This window comes from Thunnus thynnus, chromosome 11 (assembly GCF_963924715.1).
Source record: "Thunnus thynnus chromosome 11, fThuThy2.1, whole genome shotgun sequence".
NCBI lineage: Eukaryota > Metazoa > Chordata > Actinopteri > Scombriformes > Scombridae > Thunnus > Thunnus thynnus.
The window spans coordinates 7,106,633-7,126,720 of record NC_089527.1 but is presented as its reverse complement, the minus strand read 5'-3'; the positions used below and the strand labels follow the sequence as shown (position 1 = coordinate 7,126,720).

The 20,088-nt window shown below is 39.1% G+C and overlaps 4 protein-coding genes across 6 annotated transcripts; 1 reads left to right on the top strand and 3 right to left on the bottom strand.

The window, feature by feature from the left end:
• Positions 1-169: 169 nt before the first annotated feature.
• adat3 (adenosine deaminase tRNA specific 3) lies at positions 170-5,196 on the bottom strand. Its single transcript, XM_067602979.1, has 2 exons — positions 5,114-5,196; positions 170-1,309 (listed from the first exon to the last, which is right to left on the bottom strand). Exons 1-2 carry the CDS (start codon positions 5,123-5,125, stop codon positions 251-253), a joined length of 1,071 nt encoding a protein of 356 aa, XP_067459080.1. The 5' UTR covers positions 5,126-5,196; the 3' UTR covers positions 170-250.
• On the bottom strand, positions 2,629-5,202 carry alkbh6 (alkB homolog 6). 2 transcript variants are annotated; one of them, XM_067602980.1, is made up of 2 exons: positions 5,114-5,202; positions 2,629-4,136 (listed from the first exon to the last, which is right to left on the bottom strand). In XM_067602980.1, exon 2 carries the CDS (start codon positions 4,129-4,131, stop codon positions 3,412-3,414), a length of 720 nt encoding a protein of 239 aa, XP_067459081.1. In that variant the 5' UTR covers positions 4,132-4,136; positions 5,114-5,202; the 3' UTR covers positions 2,629-3,411. The 2 variants fall into 2 exon arrangements, with proteins under 2 accessions (XP_067459081.1, XP_067459082.1); XM_067602981.1 differs by lacking the exon at positions 5,114-5,202 and adding an exon at positions 4,219-4,839.
• Positions 5,203-5,426: 224 nt separating this feature from the next.
• osgepl1 (O-sialoglycoprotein endopeptidase-like 1) lies at positions 5,427-9,767 on the top strand. Of its 2 annotated transcripts, XM_067602978.1 has the most exons (7): positions 5,430-5,871; positions 6,847-7,234; positions 7,318-7,522; positions 7,955-8,103; positions 9,143-9,273; positions 9,370-9,441; positions 9,546-9,767. In XM_067602978.1, the coding sequence occupies exons 1-7, from the start codon at positions 5,666-5,668 to the stop codon at positions 9,628-9,630; spliced, it is 1,236 nt and encodes a 411-aa protein (XP_067459079.1). In that variant the 5' UTR covers positions 5,430-5,665; the 3' UTR covers positions 9,631-9,767. The 2 variants fall into 2 exon arrangements, 1 of the variants encoding a protein (XP_067459079.1); XR_010930565.1 differs by lacking the exon at positions 9,546-9,767 and having other exon boundaries at positions 5,427-5,871; positions 9,132-9,273.
• Positions 9,768-12,196: 2,429 nt separating this feature from the next.
• Positions 12,197-19,485, bottom strand: fkbp7 (FKBP prolyl isomerase 7). The gene is made up of 4 exons (XM_067602982.1): positions 19,138-19,485; positions 18,621-18,772; positions 15,329-15,456; positions 12,197-14,332 (listed from the first exon to the last, which is right to left on the bottom strand). Exons 1-4 carry the CDS (start codon positions 19,353-19,355, stop codon positions 14,171-14,173), a joined length of 660 nt encoding a protein of 219 aa, XP_067459083.1. The 5' UTR covers positions 19,356-19,485; the 3' UTR covers positions 12,197-14,170.
• Between the last annotated feature and the right edge of the window lie 603 nt (positions 19,486-20,088).

The window sequence follows — 20,088 nt, the reverse complement described above, 5'->3', positions numbered from 1 at the left end:
TCCATTAACTCATGCTAATATTATTGAGGAGATTTTGTACAAGTTTCTGTGTCACAACCATTTTATATTTAAAAAAAAAAGCAACTCAGTGTTTTTTATCTCATGGAAACACTTCAACCATGATGGGAACTTTTCATCTACACACATGCTCTTTAAGCAACAAACACCACAAGATTAAAAACTTTATTTAAAATAAACACTTATGTGAAACATCATGATAATCAGATCTCGTCCTGCTGATCAGACACATTTATTTCCTGCTTCCCTCTAAACTTTCATCCAGCGTGTTGAGATCTTCACACTGCTTCCCCAAGACTCCTTTATAAACCTCGAAACGATGGTTCAAATCTTTCTGTGAGTGGATTTTATATTTGGTCCCTAAAGCCCCGTCAGCGAAGGCGCTCCCGTAGAACACACGACCGATCCGGGAGTGGACCAGCGCCATGGCGCACATGACGCAAGGTTCTCGGGTCACATAAAGGTCATATCCGGTGCATATGTACGGCTGAGCGTCGGGCGTGTTTTGAGAGGTATCTGAGGTAGAGATGGATCTGGGCGATGAATAGTGGCAAGCAGGGTATCTGTCAAAGCAGTAACCCCCACCACCCTGACTCCGAGCCACAAGGTCGATGCAGACCATGACCGCGTGATGAAGAGGGTGGTCGACCCGGCAGTCGTGGCCCACTGCGACGATCCTCTCGGTCGCCGGGTCGACCACCGTGGCCCCCACCGCCTCCATCCCTAACTCCTTGCCCTGTTTGGCAGCGGTCAGAGCAGACGTCATGTACATGTGCATCCTGGCTTTCTGAGGCGAGCTGAAGAGCTCTCCCCTCAGGGCGACGGTCACCTGTTTGTCTTCGTGAAAGGAAGTGGGCCAGTGTTTGCTCGCCAGCTCAAACTGGGGTCGTGTCAAGGGGGGGCGAGCGGGGACCTTCACCACAAAAGGCTCACCTAATCCATCATGTCTAACTTCACCCGAGGGCAGCAGAGACTCCACGCTGACCTCCTTCACACGTGGCGCCTCGCTGACGAGGCACAGCAGGACCTCCAGGGGGTGAGGGCCGCCCTTCTCCTTGCACGCTCGCACCCTCTTGACGTGCTGGAGGCCGTTTAAGGGGTAAAGGCTGTTCAGCTCCCTGACAAGTCGAGACGTCTCTTTCTTGTTGACAATGGGTGCAGCGAACGCCTCTATCAGCTCGACGTCTTGTGACTGCTCATCTGACAGTACAGGATAAGCCACCCAGGAGTCGGTGTCACACACCGGCCCTTTCCAGCGCTTCGTCTGTGGCTCCATTGTTTCGGTGTCCTCCTGTGAATATATCATTTCACACCAAAGTGAAACATAGTTAGTGCGTTTGCAGGATAGAGCACATGATGACAAAGCCCTGCAGTTGTGTTGTCTGTCCAATACAACAGTTAAAGACCCGCGATTAGTCGATTAGTTGATTAGTCGGTCACGGACTATTTTTGTCATTTTTAAAAGAGAAAATATAAATACTGTGCTTCCAGCTTCTTATATTTGAATATTTTCTGGTTTCTTTAATCCTCTGTTACAGTAAACATAATATATTTGGCTTGTGGACTGTTGGTCAGGACAAAAACAAGACATCTTAAGTTTGCATTTCGGGCTTTGGGAAAGTGATCGACGCTTAATCAATAATGAAAATAATCATCTGTTGCAGCCCTACTGTGATGATATTTGCATATTTTTTTTGTATTTCCTTAACAGAGATCAGCCTGCAGGTGTGACTGTGATCTTTAACAGTCAAAAACAAGCCAGTTGTAACTTCAAAGATATCTTGTAATCATTTCTACACTCTGGTTAGACATAGTGATGGGTTTCAGTAGGGCTGTGAGTAACAGTTATCTTCATTATTGATTAATCTGTCAGTTATTTTCTTGATTAGTTGTTTTGTCTTTAAAATGTCAGAAAACGATAAAAAGTGTTTTCACTGTTTCCTAAAGTCCAAACATCCTGTTTTGTTCCAACCAACAGTTAATAATCTAAAGATATTCAGTTTGTTATCAGTGAAAACTAAAGAAACAAGAAAATGTTAATTTGTATTTTGTTATATTCATTGGAGAAGCTGAGACCAGAGAATTTTGAGGGTTTTTTTCCTTTAAAAAAAAAAGACTAAAACCAATGAATCAATTACCAAAATAGCAATTGTTTTGTGGATTGACTAATTAATTGAATCATTTTTGCAGCTCTCATGTTTCTGATGGTAGATTATGAAGCCATAACGTTCAGTGCTGAGCTTCTCTGAGAGGCTACTAGACACTAGATTATTACATTTGTGACTCGAATAAGATTTACTGTGATTTCTGTTAGAAATCAACAGCATACTGACAAAACTGATAACAATACATCAGCTGCTACTAACTTTTTATACAATCATTTAGATAAAGACGCCTTAAATATAGTTACTAAAGGAGTTGTGACCAACATATGTACTGTAATTTAACAGTTCAAAAATAAACCCGTCAGCGCTCTCTGGTGGACGATCGATGTAATTGTGACACTTTCTAAACGACCTCAAACACATTTTGCAGATTCTTGCTCTTATCAGACAACATATAACAGATACCAGACAACATCCATGATGTAAACAACACACACACCAGACACAACTTTCATATTTTTTTATATGTTGTAGTGCTGAAACAAGAAGCAGAGAAATCAACAAAACCCTGATTGCAGTTCTGACTATTCATTAATGATTACAGTCAGTCAAACATTTGATGGTTACAGATTCACAAAACAGCAAACGGCTGCTTGATCGTCTGATCGGAAATTTTATACTTGAATCTTTTTTTGGCTGCAGATCAAGAACCGTTCTCCTGTTAATATTAAATAATAGTGAGTTATTTATTAATCCCTTAAAATATTCATGAGATTTACACAATCGTTAGTAGCAGTCCTTTAAGTATGTGTTGTCACAACAGATCCAGAGCTGCAGAGAGATCAAAGAGGCTTAAATTGATCCTGCAACTAATATCTGTCCATTATTTTCTCCATTATTTTTTAAGTCATTTGGTCCATAAAATGTCAGAAAAGGGTGTAAAATGTCTATCACTGTTTCCCAGAGTCTTCAAATGTCTTATTTTGTCCATAACCCGAAGATATTCAGTTTACTGTCATCGATTACTGCAGAAACCAGAAAATATTCACAGTTAAGAAGCTGGAATCAGAGAATTTGAACTTTTTTTACTTAAAAAAAAAAAAAGACTCAAAATGATTAATCGATTATCAAAATAGTTGGCAATTAATTTAATAGTTGGCAACTAATCGATTAATCGACTAACTGTTGCAGCTCTGGATCCAATTAATAAAGACATGAAATATAATTCATAAAGCAGCCCATTTTATGCTTCATGATATTGGTGACAGTTGTTTCCTGCAGTCTCTCTTCATCTCCGTCCCAGGATAAGCTTTGTCTTCATCACTTTAGGCACATGCCTAATGGTCAGTGACACTCTGGTTCCTCGGGTCAGTGTCTCCCCCGGTAGGGCGCCGCCGGCGGCAGCCAGGTTCAGCACCTTGTCCGTCAGAGTGTCCTGGGTGCAGGCCTTGATGCCATGAAGGAGACGTTGGTACATTTCATCCTGCAGTATCAGAAGGCTGCGCGGCCTCACCAGCAGGGAAAGCAGGTAGCGGTTGTCCTCTGTCAGCGGAGCATCGTCATCATCATCATCATCCAGGCTGCTGACAGGTGTGTAGAAGTCCAAGAGGGTGTGAGAGCCCAGGCTGATAGTGGTGACCGTAGGGTGGTACAGAGGGCCGTCCTCATGTGGCATAATCCCCTCTCCTTCTTTATACTCATTCACCAACACATGATTGGCTGATTTCCCACTGAATGCACCTAAAGAGGAAATTTTCTCACAGTACTTCTGGAGCCAGTCAGGGATCTTCTCTGCTAGCATGCCTTTGGGATGCGGTAACCCTCCCCAGTTCTGAAGCCTCCTGCCTGACAGCTGAGTCCATTTAGTTTTTGGAGACCTGTAGACCTGCTGCAGAAGATATGACTCCTCATCCTCTGATATGAAATCTGGGATGTAATACACTGTCGGTGGGGCGTCACCTACGACAAACTGCTTCAACTCCTCCAAAATACAAGCTGGGTGATCCATGCCTCCTTCAGAAACATGAAATGCTTGTTAAAAGTGAAAAAAATGCTAAAGCTAACTACAATTAGAATATTTGACTGGAAATCTTACCAAAACGTCTAATATTTTAGCGTAAACGCGCAGGTTGCCTAATTAACGAGCAAACACTAAAATATCACGTGTCTGTTAGCAGCAGTCAGCTCCTAACATGTCACGTGATCCGAGGTATTTCCGTGTATGTTGATAGCATTAGCAACCTTTAGCTCCCGCGAACCATTTCCACACACTTTTATGCCTACAACACATGAAATACAGTACAGACAAAGCGACAGACCGATTGTATAATCCATTACAAGTTCACTGATACATATTAAATGGGAACTGGTTTGCTTTTCTGCAGTTAGTGAGCCAGAAAAATCAGAAATGGTAAAAATCTTGCACACATGAACGTCATGGTGCATTTGATGTACGTAGGAGAACTCGAGCCGTGTAAATGATTTTTACTTTCATTCAAATAAAATGGTTTCCGTCAGAGACATTAAAGGACAGGTTCAAAGTTTTTCCAAGTTTGACTTAAAATAAGTCAGTTGCCCAAATGAACACTGAAACACGTTTTTCTTGCTGTAATCATTCCTCCGTCCAGCTTCAGCCGTCCAAATGAGTCAAATCAAAGAGATATCTTTCAATGTTAGTCTTTTTAGTGCCAAACTCAATCTTTTTGTTGCTATACAATATAAATGTCAGTATTGTTATTTTAATTACATCAAATTTTATATTGTTAAAATGAAGCATTCGTACGACACTGACTGTCAACAAATATCCAATTATTTTCTCATTTATCCCTTCGTTAGTTTGAGTGTTCATCAGAAGTACTACATTTCTGAGACCCGTGAAGGCAGCACAGCTAATTTCAACGTTTGTAACGTTTTTAAAAACAGCACCGTTATACACAGAAACCTAAAAACTAATACACTCTGACTATGAAGTGACAAAAATTCTACTTTACCTCTGTAGACATTAAAACTTTGATGAAAAATGCCGCATGGTTAAAAAGGCCGGTTAACGGCTGGACTCCGTTTTTACTTCCTTGTGCAGCAGACTAAAGTGTCCCCAAAGAGGGCTCAAGCTTCATTTTCAACGATTCTTTAAAAAAATAGCTTTCTAAACGAATAAGTTTGTATAATGTACATTACTGGGTCGTTATTTTATTTTATTTGAGTGTCTTTTAGCTGGTTGTTGTCACTTAATCTATTGTCACGAATTTGCCGACGCACGGAATTATTTTCATGTGACACAGCCAGACGTCTTTCCCTGGAGGAAATATCAGTCAAGAAACAAAACAGAGTAAACGTGTGCTTCCTGCAAGCAGCTCTTAAGTTCCTCACTATGTTTTCCGTTATCGGGTTGTTGCCGTGAAATTTAATGTGATGCTACTAACATATCTGTCTCCGTTTTTTATATATTCTGTAAGTTTTAAATTCAGTTGAAACTAAGGGGAGGTCACCCTGATTTATTAGACTATTTCAACTCACAGCTGGTTAACTTAAGGTGCATTGCTATGTTCCCTTCAAAAGTAAAACATCTACAGAGGCTGCTACAGTTTAGACACACACTTTGGTGCAGTCCTTCATTTGGAAAAGCCTCCTGCTCCAGACTGGTTTTGGGCATCGAGACAAGCTGTGATGACACTGGAGCTGCTGTGTTGGATGAGACAGGTGCAATACTGGGAGAGTCTCTGCACTCACAGACACAAGTACATCTGAGGTGAGTGTAGTTTGTATTAATTCATTAAATGACAGGTTCACCAAGTTTTCAAGTGGTCTTAAAACAACAGTCAGGAGTGCTGTACTCATTCCTCCTGTTCATACTGACCATTAGAAGATCCCTTCATAATGCACTTACAATGTAAGTGATAGGGGACAAAATCCACAGTCCTCCTTCTGTGCAAAAATGTATTTAAAAGTTTATCTGAATTTAATATGAAGGTTCAACGTTCAGCATGATTACAGCGATGAAAACCTCTTTCACTGTTCATATGGACACCCGACTGTTTATTTATTGGGTTTCCAAACAGATAACAGACAAGAAGTGCTTCAATTGAGACTTTAAGTAATTACAAAAGGAAATAAAAAATAAGCAGCTGTGTAATTACATGGCAAATGTAAACACCAACATCTATATGTGTGTACACATACACTTACACATATGTAGAGTACACAACAATAAAACAAAATGAATAATTTCAATAAATTAGGTAAGAATATTGAATCTGGTCTGGGTGTTTGTCAGTCTAGGATGGCAGTGAAAGTTAGTTTGTCAGCTTATGTGAAAAATGGTCCCTGTGTCTTCTTAAAACTGGTAGATGACCCTCTTAGTGTACATTTATTTTTTCCATGTTAACAAAGTAGAAAATATCTCTAATCTTAGAGTGATGGGTAGGTGGAGGAGGGGATTTCCACTTGACAAGAATCAGGCCAAAGAGTTACAACAGCAAGTTTTTCATATGATTTGATATTTCAGGTGTCAGGATGACTATAAATAAGGCAGTGATGAGATAATTTGTGATATTGGATTGAATATTTCCAACCAAAATGTAAAAAGGGTCACGTCCAAAACAGAACAGACAGGATCAACATACATTCTCAACAGTCTAACCTTAGCTAAGTGATAGCACTGAAGACCTCATTGTTGTTTTAAGACACACTTAAAAAAATTGTGAACTTGTCCTTTATCCTACAGGACCGGTGGCATCATTCCCACAGTGGCACAGCAGCTCCACCGGGAAAACATCGAGCGTGTAGTCCAGGAGGCTTTGGAGAGGAGCGGCGTGGTCCCGAGCCAGCTGTCAGCCGTGGCCACCACAGTGAAGCCGGGTTTGGGCCTGAGCCTGGGCATCGGTCTCCAGTTCAGTCAGAGGTTTGTGAGGACGCACAACAAGCCCTTCATCCCAATCCACCACATGGAAGCCCACGCCCTGACCGTCAGGATGCTTCAGCCCGTCGCCTTCCCCTTCCTGGTGCTGCTGGTTTCTGGCGGTCACTCACTTCTCGCCGTGGCTCGAGGAGTCGACGACTTTCTGCTTCTGGGTCACAATCTGGACGAAGCTCCGGGGGATACGCTGGATAAAGTGAGTTGGGCTGTCGTTGCTGTTTGTGATGCTGGGTTTGTGATCGTGAACTAAACTAATACTGTTTTTGTGTGGATTCACAGGTGGCGAGACGTTTGTCCCTCATAAAACACCCGCAGTGCTCCACGCTGAGTGGAGGACGAGCTATAGAGCTTCTGGCAAAGGACGGTGACAGGGCGAGGTTTCCTTTCAGGACTCCTATGGGACAAACTTATGACTGCTGCTTTTCTTTCGCTGGACTACGGAATCAAATTACAATGACAATAAAGAAAAAAGAGGCAGAGGAAGGTACGATAACAACCAAAACACATGTACCAGTGATTCACAACATAATATTGTGAATTCAATGTGGTGAATATCTTCATTTGGTCATATTTTCTCCCTGAACCTGTATTTAAATGAACAGCTACATGTACAAGTTTACTTCCTGTTATGAGATACATGACCAGGGGAGAGAAACTAACTAACTACACAGGTGTAACAACATTAAAGATCCCCTCCAGACATGTTTGAAGACATATAAATATCAATTACTTCCTTAAAAATCCTTAAAATGACAAGTAACAAGAAGAAAAACACATTTCTGAGTGGAGATGAGCTTTAATTGCTGCATGTGTTACTTGTTTTCCCAGTATTCTTACCAGATTGGGAACCAGTGGTCCAGATAAATGTGATATTTCCTGTAAAAACATGCAAAACATGTTTTCCTTCCCTCTGCAGGTATAGAACAGGGGACGCTGTTGTCGTGTGTGAACGACATCGCGGCTGCCACACAGCACACGGTCGCTTCTCATCTTGCAAAGCGAACACATCGAGCCATCTTGTTCTGCAAGGCGAACGGCCTGCTGCCGTCACACAGTCCCACTTTGGTGAGTGCGTTTCTCTTTCTGTTCTGTTGAACTGATGACAAAATATGTTTTCTTCATTGACCACTGCGGAGCTATTTTGATGACTGAATGATCATTTCAGCCATTTTTCAAGCAAAAATGCCCAAAATTCTGTTGGTTCCACCTTTTCAAATGTGAGAATTTGCAGATTTTCTCTGTTTTATATCTTTGTAAACTGAATATCTTTGGATTTTAAACTGTTGGTCGGACAAAACGAGACATTTGAAGAAGTTAACTGGGAATGGATAAACTGGGATGAGCATTTTTTTACTACTTTTTGTCATTTCATAGACTAATCAATTAATCAAGAATATATTTGGCATAGGGCTGTGCGATATGACGATATATATCATGTGACCAACTATTTATTCATTCAATTAAAATGTGCTATATTGGGATAGCTATTTTACTTTTGCTCTCAGCACACTGTTCTTACATTATCATCCTGCGTATATAAAAATACTGCAAGAGCCTGACAACTGACTCTTGGACTGCTTGTGATTTAAATTTATCGTGCTGTTGCATTAAAGGCTGTAGATGGCAGCGTCTCATAAATAACTTAAATGTAGAGCTATTTAAGGATGAAGTTGGTTTTATTCTATTCTATAAAAGACTGAAACCAACAATGAAAGTATTCTCTGTGCATCCACAGCCTGATATATCTTATTCCTCTGTGCTGTGGAGCTCCATCTTTGTCCCAAAACTATTAAAAACACTTCATTGAGCCCCACGGCTGCACCGGGTGACATGTTCTTTCATCACTATGAACACACACATTGTAGATTATTTTGAGTCAATCCCACACAAACCGTCCTGCTGCCAGAAATACTCATGAGAGCAACAAATGTGGATTCATCCGCCACTGAAAATAGTCCCCAAAAATACACTATTTCATTCTGTTTGAGTAACATTTGCAAAAAAAAAATAAAGCTGCTTGCTGTTTAAGCCTTTTTTAAATATGCAACTATATATTTGTGACCAGCTTGAGAACACTGTGGATATAAATTTAGGTTTTTTCCAGGTGCTGTCTGGAGGAGTTGCAAGCAATCAGTACATCCGTAAGGCCTTGACCATCATCACCGAGACGACAGGCCTGCGTCTGCTCTGTCCTCCGGCCAAATTCTGCACAGACAACGGCGTGATGATTGCGTGGTGTGTATGTTGATGTGATGATCAGTAAAAAGCTTTGAATCAGATTTGTCCTACCGTTGAGTCTGGTTAAGATTTTTTTGTTTTTTGTTTAATCAGGAACGGCGTGGAGCGTCTGAGAGAAGGGAAGGGGATACTGCCTCCGGATGTGGACGTAAGCTACGAGCCGAAGTAAGTCAAACACCTGAAGGAAGGATTTCATTTGAATTTTCAATGATCGAGTCGAGTGAGATACCAAACTGAACTTCTATCAACGTATAAACGTTGTGTCGCAGGGCGCCGCTGGGTGTCGACATGACAGAGGAGGTGAAAGCAGCAGCGATCAAGTTACCGTCTGTGAAGATGAAGATCCTCAACTGACAGACTAAAAATAATGTTTTGTCACTATGGATTTTTCCCAAATAATAGTATATACTGTGTATATATTTGATAAACTATGTATAAAAGAACATTACACAGATATTTATTAATAAATGTGTTTTTATACCAACTGAAAATCCATTTTTCTTTGCTACATTTAGGTTTTGGAACAATTAAGCCACAATGTTTTATGTCAGTAAGGCTTGTAATGTGTTTTTTTTATCACAAACTATTGGTGTTTGACTTGTCTACTAACAGTCTCACAGAGCTGACCTCAGTGAACTAAGAGGCCTGGAAATGATCCAGTCTAATTGGCTTTCACTGATAGGAAGTTATTAAGAGTGACAGGTAAGAGGCAGGTGAATGTCCACATATAGGAAGCTTTTCCACTGTGACAATTGTACGAAGGTGTTTGAGGCTGTAAACTGACCTTTTTCACAGCAGACATTCTGACCTTTTATTAGTTGTATTATTTGTGCTTTTCCTACTGAAGTGGTTTCTGTCCTACAGATAACCGATACCCGACACAGACGGCTGTCCTCTACCTTTGACCGAGGTGTCGAACGTAGTTCCCAAAATCTACAGACGCACGACCAACCTGGCCTTGCTTAGGGAACCAGAATTCAGCTTCTATAATCACCAGCTGTTGTTGAACCACTACCAAAGGGCCTATATAGTCAAGTATGTCCCGCCAACGAAATGTGTAGGTGCAATAGGTGTTGGAGGTTTGAAAGTAGTCCAGGATGGCCTACTAACAGGACATCACTGGACGAGGCCCACTCTTTAGGCCCTAGCCCTAACAGTCTAGCCAATTAGACTCCTAATTATAAACCCTCAACTTAATATTGTATTGAAACCCTACCTCTGACACATATGTGACTATATATTAACTTTAGTCACTGAACCTGAACCATTACTACTCTATTATTTAGTAAACGGCACTAATTTTTTATCTTAATAAGAGTCTGTAAATTTTTAATCTCATCAATTTCAAAAACTACTGTCAGCTTATCCCGAGGGAGGCGTCTTTTCTTACTTTAAAGGCGCACCAGAGAACCGCAGAGATGAGCACGAGTCAGGAACTTTGGTTGAAGTGTATAAAAACTACAAACCAGTTTTATTTGGTTTTACAAAGCAAGTGATCTAAAACTACAAAAATAGTCAAATACAAAAAACTAAAATTAAAGAGAGTCTCAAAGAGATCTCTCACAAGGAAAAAGCCTCGTCCTCTTCTCCCAAGGAATCAAGGATCCCCTCTTCTCCTGCACATCTCACATATTGTCTTTCTACAAGACATCTGACTATTTCATACCGATGTTACATGACTTTACACAAAATAACTATTCACATTTTGAGATTGTAATCAAAGGATTTCTGCAACATGCATGAACACAGCTCCTGTATTGCCTCAGGTGGTTGCCTAAGTTTTGTGATGTTTGTTTGTATTTGTATAGTTATTCTTGAAGGTTCAGTTCTAGTTTAGTACAAGTTGCACAAGGTGTGCAAATTCCTTAGAAATGTCAAAATGTCACAAAAAGACATGTTGTTGTATTCATCATTTGATCATTTCCTTTCTTTTCCTAAATAGGACATTTATTTGGGTTTATACATATCTGAATTGAACATCTGAGGGTGATAAATGTTATTTATGGCGATTTTTCTGTTGTATTGTTGCTCCTTTACACCCTGAACGCACGTCTGATTTTACACAGTAACCCGTCCCGTTGTAAATGTAAGTGGTAGGCTGAAGAGGGAAATTTGTATTTACTGCTCATTTTGACAACATGAAAACATAACGCACATCCAGTCTGGAAATAAAACCAAAGTTTTACTGTCCCGTCTACTACAAGAGAATTACATTTAAAGTTCTTCCTTCTGTGAATGAAAGAAAAGCCTGAGAACCCAACAAGACACCACTAACGCTACAGTTCACTGCGGTTTGTGACCCCTTGTTGGTCAACGAGTCTCAGATGGAAAAAGGACTAAAATCTTAACAATAAAACCAGTGTTGAAAGTTCGGCTGTGTGTTGCTGCCACCATGATGTTGTGTTACATATTCACATTATAATGATAGTCTCTCATTACTACCAAATACTAATTATTGTTTTATCAAGAAATGTTTCTTGTTTTATCACTTTTATTTTGTTATATCCCAAAGATTTCTCATTATTTCACAAAATGAATCTCATTAAAACCAAATTTTCTCTTTACATGATATTATAATATAATATCCATATATCGTTAAAACTAGAAAGATACTCAGACAATACTGTGGCTAGAAAAAGTAAAAATGACTGGTTTATATTCCCTCGTTAACAAGAAACCAATCAAATATTTATTTTTTGTCATGGTGACAAAAGTATTTCACCTTTTTAAGTTTCCCCTTTAAAGGACAGACAAAGACTTTCTTAGACCTCTCCGCTACTATCTGAGAAATTAACGTTATACGCTTAAACCATCCTATAACCTTTGTGTCCAATCTCTGTACAGCAGACGCATCTTTCCTCTGTTACTGCTGAACAGTATCCTCTAATGGTTGGTGTATGAACGGGCAACTATTTCTGCATGATGACAAAACAAAATGCATTTATTAAGGAACATACAGAGTAAACATTGACATAAGAACATGAGTTCAGGTCAAGAAATCAATCACTGTACTCTGAAAAACACTAAAAGCATTTGTCTTATCAGCTCTGTCCTCTCGTGTCAGTTACATCCACCTAAACTGGAGGTTAACTTCAAAAACACACTCTTATCTTTAGCCTACTTATAGCTTCTCTCTCTTTTTTCTCATCGTGGTAAAAAGTCCATGAATCAACGGTTGCAACCGAGGAGAGAAAGCTGAATGACATTATGGCTTATTTATTCTGTTACTAAATACAAAAATACAATGACAATCATGATCGTGACCACATTAAGATGTACACAAAACTTGTAAACATGTCAACCACAACAATACATGTGCATTTTCTTTTTTATCAATTATATTCAAACTTCACCCATTTCAGCCACGTTTCATTTCTTTTACACTTTTCAATTGGAAAAATCGTATCTGTATAGTCTTACAAACACTTTGCAGTCACCTCTGTGTGAAGGAGCTGAATCACTGGTGTGATTTTGCAGAACAGAGGGCAGAAATTTCACAGGACGGTGAAAAAGTTGCAGCTGTTTTCTCTCAGTTCTCACATGACAGTCATGGTACAGTTTTCAAAACCACTGATTCAACAACATTGTGCAATCATGTTGTTTGTTCTACGGGCTGCAACTCGGGTATCTGAGACACACCGATAGACAAAACTAATAACAAATAGGAATAAAACATTTAAAAACGCTAAAATTTAGTGGTATTTGCATAAAAGTAAATGTTTGCTCGGGTGTTACGGATGTTCTTCCTTGCAAAGTTTAATTGTATTTGTATTAAAAAATGAGAGTCCATTGTGCTTTTTTGGAAAGTCGTCTTTGGGACTCAAAGAACCTCAATGTGGTTGTTTCCTGTCAGATCTTTAAAGGAAAATATCCACCCACAAACTCTTCAACACTTTCTTAAAAAACAGCCATTTCCCCAACATTTCTGGTCGCATTTAAGTGTTTTTTCAGTTACAATCATCAGCAGTACAAATGTTAAGGTTTAGGCATTGACCCCTTTAAAGGGGTGCTTTTTGTGATTTTGTTATTTTTATACTGTCATGATGTCGGATGTTAAACATGGTCAAAGTTCCAAAACTTGAGGTGAACATATGTAAAAATGCTCCCCGCAAGTCAAAAGCCAGGGCTTCAGTCTGCTCTGAATGATCAGTTAGCAAAGTTACCTCTACTTCCTCCTCATGATGATGTCAAATTGGTCACGCATACCCAAATGTCTAAGCTTGTTGCTAAGGTTGTTGCTAAGGTTGTTCCACTCTCATATCTTGGCCTGAACATGTACGCATGTATTTGAGAAGTTGATTTGTTGAGTAAAAAACAAGAAAAAGAAGTGAAATCCTGCTACTATAGTTTGTTTACATAGCATCCGGAGCGGATGGAAGCTTCGTGAAGCTAACCAATCAGAACAGAGTGAGCTCATCAGGAGGCGGGCCTTAAAGAGACAGGAGCTAAAACAGCCTGTTAGAGACAGAGGCTGAACTGAGGAGCTGCATAAAGGGCTGGTATAAGATAAATAAGAAGTTGTTTAAACTATAAATCATCTAAAGATTTCTCTCCAGATAGGCCACATTGAACTGAAGTTGAAAAATCATACAGGGGGAAAAACATTAAAGAAGAGGCAGATGTTTCCATTTCTACTCCCACAGTAGCTTCAACAGACCAGAGTGTGTGCAGCGGTTGTCAAAAGGCATTCTGGGAAAAGAGGGAAACCCCAACTAAAGAGGAAGTGATGAGGCATGTTGATGTAAAGTAGGTAGACTGAAAGAGTAAAGTTGACATCTAACAGTGGAAAAAAACATCTGAGGGTGGATTTTTCCTTTCGATTCTTCACCTGTTCCCTTTTTCTCACTGACTGAATAAAGTACTTAAAACTACAAAATGACCACCGTGAACTAGACTAGAGCTCATCATGCTTATAAATATTATACTCGTTTGCGCTGATCAGTCCGTCTTTGTCGTCGTCGTTCCTGCGGAATATATCATCCATAATCTTCTGATAGAAAGCCTCGTCGCGGGGCTTCCCTCCTTTTTCATACTCCTTCTTCAAGTATTCTTTTACCTGAAAATAAAGCAACACTGTCAACATTCTTTATTTTTAGGTTATTACAACGTTATTAGACTCAACTCATGAATTCTGGGGTTATGTTAAAATACTGGTTTGTAGTATCGATATGATTCTTTGTTTTGTTTTTAAGCTGCTGTAAAGACCTAAATGCCGTTAATAAATTAGAGGTAAAGTGATTTATAGCCTTTCTTGTAACCTTCATTCAGTGTTTATGATGTGAGATAATGAGATTAGAAACAAGGATGACCTTCACTGTTTATGAGGCAACCAGATAAGATACTTTGAGTTGAATTCTTTCATTCTTAGTCAGCCTGCAATTAGAAAATATGTCCCCAAAAAAAAAAAAAAAAAAAAAAAAAAAAAATCAGAGAGGGTTGTTAGTTTCTTCTCTGACATAAAATTCAGATGGAGACATACTGTGATGGAGAAACATATTTTTAGGGAAAAGCTTTTAGATTACCAGCTGGGATCCAGACTTACTGTGTATCAGCTGGTTTGTGCTAATTTAACTGAACATTTGTTGAAAATATCCACAACTAAAGCACTTACTGACAAGATAAGGGACATAAAGAAATAGTAAGAGTTAGATGAGACGATTGATACCACTCTCACATAAAAGCGTGGTATTGATCTTCTCATCTATCTAGTGGAAAGAAAGCAAAAAAAAGTTTCCCATAATGTCAAACTGTTTCTTTAAGGTCAAACTCTACTTTTAAGACTTTCATTATTACAGTTTTGTGCTTGACCTTTATATGAAAATGAATGTTAATGTAAATGAATGTGTTTAATTACCACACAGCACATCAGTGGCAAGAGATTATCCTCAAATAGAAAAACTGTCCACATTGCACAGACAACCAAAGGTAAAAGGATTAATTGGGGGCTTACAGCTCATTTTTGCCCTGTAAATAACCCCCTGGCATATTAATCCAACTATAATTATTACCATAAAACAAACCCTTTCAGCCTTTTTTCATACTTGAAACTTACCTCGGCCTTTGTGAGACTTCTGTCCTTATCGATGTCTATCTCTCCGAAAGCCTCCATGGTGCGTGGTCCCCTGGACACGGAGTAGAGCTCCACCTCAAACACCACCGTGGCATTGGGTGGTACTGGACCTGTTTCAGTACCGGGAAAACAACAGAATATCAAGATTTAAATAGACCACATGCATTAAAGTGTCTACAAGGAACTTTCATTTTGTGTTGATTGTGTTTTCCCGGAATGAAGACTGCATTTCCCATGAGCACCACCGCCTCGTGTCGTAAAGATCTTGGCTAGCGCATGAGTGAAAGAAAGACGCTACTTATTTTTAAATACTTTTTTCTTTTTTAAACACAGCTGTTTGCAGGATGCATAGCAATGAAGTAACGCATCTATTTGTGGCTATATAAGATTAATAATTCTAATATGACGATGATGAACTAAAGTAAACTTTGGTGGAGGTTACATGTAAGGATGCATTCACACCTAATCCGGCAATGTGGCACCTTCCTGCGGGGCTGTGCGGAGGTCCTAGTAACGTCTTTGTACTCTCTCATGCTACAATGCTATATGTAATGTAAACAAAGGCTCTTCTGGTCTGCGTACCGTAAATTTTTTCATCGCACATTTAGAATAACTATATAGAAATAGCAAATCTTCTCACTGATGGTCTTGTTTGCTTATGTAGGTCATATCATAAGACTGTTTCATAACCAGTTAAAAGTTCCTTGTAGTAACTTTAATAATAGGATAATCATTACTTATAATTACCGATCATGTTTAAATTGCTCCACCTTATAGGCTGGAATAGTGAAGTTGGTTGGACAATATTTCAGGAAGGAAAGCAGTTGTTGCATTTCAACAGAAACATTATTTACTTTCATTGGTTGGTGGTTCAATGACATTTTCAGACTTTGTGATGAACTGAACAAAATATACAGAGGCTGTGAGATGCAAAACACAACACATAACATTTTAGAAAATTAAAATAAATAAATAAATAAATCAGAAAACACAACAACAGAAAGAAGAACATAACATTCAAGAAACAACGTTTATGAAAACAGAACAAATTTCACATTTTTACATATGTAAAATGTTGTGTTTTCTGTTTTGTTGTCATGCTTGTTGATGCATTTCCTGAACTGTTGTTGTCTTGGTTTGTTGTGTGTTTTTGAAAATGTTGTATTTTCAGTTTTGTTGTTGTGTTTTGCACATCAGGACCACCGTGAAAATAGCTACTAACTACATAAACATATGAGTAAAAGAAGTGGTGACTTCACTATTAACTACACATAGCCTTTTCTGAGCAGTGATTTGTCTTCAAGAACACAAATCTACAAAATGTAAAAGCCTGTAAGAGATACAACATGTTTATCCAGCAAGAAGAGGGACTATTCTAACTAGAGCAACATGCAATTAAAGCTGTTAATATTTATTGACTGAGTAAGAAAGAACAGGGTGGCTTCATTGCAGCTGGTCAACAGTGAGTTTACATTCAGCAGCTTTCAGCCTGGGAGGGTTTTGACTGGATATAAACTGGTGCAGGGGGCAACATGCACACTCAGCAAACCCCATTTCCTCCACAGACAAAGAGAGAAATCAGAGTACACTGAAATGAAGAATCTCTAGATTATAACACTGTCAGACCATCACACACCAACGTGAAGAGGTTTACAGACGATAGTAGTTGAAGGTGAAACACCGCTCGGCTGTTAGTACCTTAAAAGTGCTCCTGTGCATGCGAGAAAAGAGTGACAGGAAGTAGACACCTTAAAACCTCCGTACATGCTTACAGTACATGCCATGGGGGGGGGATGGGTAGCAAACACTGCCAGGGATGTGATGCCCTTTCAGCTAAAGAGCTGTGAAAAGAAGACAAGACAGCGTAAAGGCAGCTCTTTCAGTACAGAAACAATATCATACAATACAGTTGGTCAGTTTGAAAGAGTATATAAAAGGATTTTTTGTTTATAACTCATTAATCACAACATGCATACTACTACTGCTGAGCTATACTGGTCACTGACTACATTTATTTTACTAAAACATGAAAATCAACTTGCTTGAAACAGGATATCCACCAGAGAGAACAACAACTACATGTTATGATTGCAGTGTAATGCAGGTGAAACTTGTGTTACTTCTGTCCATTTTACACATAAAGGTATGTTTACTACTCAGCCAGTGAAAACAGTTTGCAGTTTAACATCTTCTGTGGTTCTGGAGAAACTGTGTCAGGTCTAAGATATAATAACAACCCTGGTGATGTGATGGTGATTTTGTTTTTATAGCTTTAAGCCTGTTGTTATCTAGCGAAAATTAGCATTAGCATTATCACAGTTAACCATAGACTGTAAATGCACTCGCTAACCAAGCTAGCAGCTAGCTGCTAGTGTTAGGGGTCACCCTCTCGTCCAAATATGGTAACTTCTGGCTCCAAAAATCCAAGATGGCGACAGCCAAAATGCCAAACTCAAGGCGTCACGGTGGCTACTTCCATTATTTTTTACAGTCTATGGTCTAATTCATGAGATGCAAAAGGCATGTTTACAGCTTATGAAGGTTCACGTCACAGGTCAATGCAAGATGTTGTATGATGACAGAGTGAGGTCGAGTGAGGCTTAAAAATACTGTGCACTGAAAATATAACAACATGTTCAGTAAATGTGGGTTTAATCTCCATTTTGGATGATGTAAAGCAGCCTTCTTTGCTTAAGAAGCGGCGAGTCGGATATATCAGAGTTTTCAGAAAAATCTGAGTTTACTAATAATTACGACTTAAATGTTGATGTAGCCGCTATTTACATGTCAGAATCTCATAATTAAAATATGATATGAATGTGGCACAGCAATAGATGATATCTATTTGCATTACGGGAAATGAAGGATCCAGTATTTTTAGAGTTTGACCCAAACTAGGGACTGAACATCAGGGTATTTCAGCTTCTGCTGCATCAATTTTAAACTTATTTTTTTAAATCTGTCCTTCAACTTTATAGAAGTACAGTACGAAATTGTTTGAGGACCCTTCTGATATAATGTAATTTTGTGTAATTCAGTGGTTTATCCACCATGTGTAAACCACGGTTACAGACTACAGTCACAGAATAGTTGCATGAATGAGTCAAGCACTGATTGAAAAATGAAATCCATGAAGTTGTTTCATCATTCTTAAAATGAAGTGCAGATGAGTTGCACTTAATGAAAACCTTAAAACCACATTAGGCCTATCCTTTAAAAAAAATGTTCTTTTGTGATTCCTGTGGGCAAAAATCAGTCTGTTACATATGATTACCTTTGCCTTTTTCTCCAAAAGCCAGTACAGGTGGAACAGTTATCTTTCTCTTCTCTCCTGGACACATATCCATCATCCCAACGTCAAGGCCCTTGATGACTTGTCCAACACCCAGAACAAACCACTGAGGGTGCCCGGCTTTGTCAGATCGACTGAAACAGAAAAAAAGCACAAATAGACACAACATGCTATCAATCAATCAATCAGCCTTCACATCATTGGGATTTGCAGGGCAGATATGATTTGGCTCCATGGATTCAGCTAAAATAGTTGAAATAGGCTTTTAAGATTATAGATTTTGAACATACAAAAGGGCTTCACAATTTTATGACTCACACAGAATGCCCATGCATATAAGCTGCAATCAATCAATCAATCAATCACTGCATTTACAGAAGAAAGTACAAAAAAAACTACGTGTTATATTTGCATGTAGACTTTTAATATATCAAAGTGGCTTGCAAAGATTTTCTGTTAAGTTTTTAAGAGTTTTTTTTTCTTTTCTCATACAACCAACCTGCAGTAGAACTGGGAACCATCTTTGGCAAGGAACCCATCATAATGAACATTCATCAGATCTCCTCTTTTGCTCTGCTTGTCGCATTGCTCAGGCTTGAATAAAACCTCGATCTTGACCTCGCCGTCCTGCTCGTCTGCTGTCGCCCAAACGGACCACAAACTGAGCTGTGAACATACAAAGAGCCACAGTGTGCAGATCACCAACTTCGACATCATGCCGCTGTGTATGCGTGGCAACTTCTGAAAATGACGTTTCAACACACTGGAGCACTGGAGGACGTGGAGAACTGTAGCTATAGTTGAGTTTGTGGCCCTGAGTGCAGACTGTCAGGGTTTTCTGCTTCCTGGTGCCTACAAATCCCACCTCCTCTAGTATATCTGGTCCGCTCAATGAACATGGCCCTCTTTTAACGATTGCTCATTGGACTGGAGAAGCTTGCTGGGGGAGGTACCGCTCACCCAGAGTATAAACTCTGCCTGACAGACTAAACTCAGGGCATTAAACTAAGAATATTTATAATAATTAGTGACTGACGTAAAAATGAAGATAAGGAATGCAACAAATGATAATTTTCATTATTGATTAATCTGTTTATTATTTTCTCGATTAATTGATTATTTTTTTGGTCTGTAAAATGTCCGAAAATGGTGAAACGTATTGATCAATGTTCCCGAGGTGCAACCTAAGATGTATAGTTTTGTCCACAACATAAAGATATTCAGTTTACTGTCATAGAGGACTAAAGAAACCGGAAAATATTCAAATTTAAGAAGCTGGAAGCAGAGTATTTATCATTTTTTCTTTTAAAAAAAATGACTCAAAATGATTAATCGATCAAAATACTTGGAGATTAATTGTCTATTCACCGGCCAATCGTTGCAGCTCTAATGAAGATTAATGTACACTACACATGTGAATGCTGTAAAATGAAAACTGTCAACACTTGTG

Bases quoted from the DNA above. Each gene is read 5' to 3' on its own strand.
- fkbp7 (XM_067602982.1), bottom strand. From the start codon at position 19,355: ATGATGTCGAAGTTGGTGATCTGCACACTGTGGCTCTTTGTATGTTCA. The intron at 18,773-19,137 runs GTTGGTTGTATG...TTTCTGTTTCAG, and splicing joins GGTTCCCAGTTCTACTGCAG to TCGATCTGACAAAGCCGGGC. The intron at 15,457-18,620 runs GTAATCATATGT...GTACTGAAACAG, and splicing joins TTTTGGAGAAAAAGGCAAAG to GTCCAGTACCACCCAATGCC.
- alkbh6 (XM_067602980.1), bottom strand. From the start codon at position 4,131: ATGGATCACCCAGCTTGTATTTTGGAGGAGTTGAAGCAGTTTGTCGTA.
- osgepl1 (XM_067602978.1), top strand. From the start codon at position 5,666: ATGTTCCCTTCAAAAGTAAAACATCTACAGAGGCTGCTACAGTTTAGA. The intron at 7,235-7,317 runs GTGAGTTGGGCT...GTGGATTCACAG, and splicing joins CGGGGGATACGCTGGATAAA to GTGGCGAGACGTTTGTCCCT. The intron at 9,442-9,545 runs GTAAGTCAAACA...GTTGTGTCGCAG, and splicing joins GACGTAAGCTACGAGCCGAA to GGCGCCGCTGGGTGTCGACA.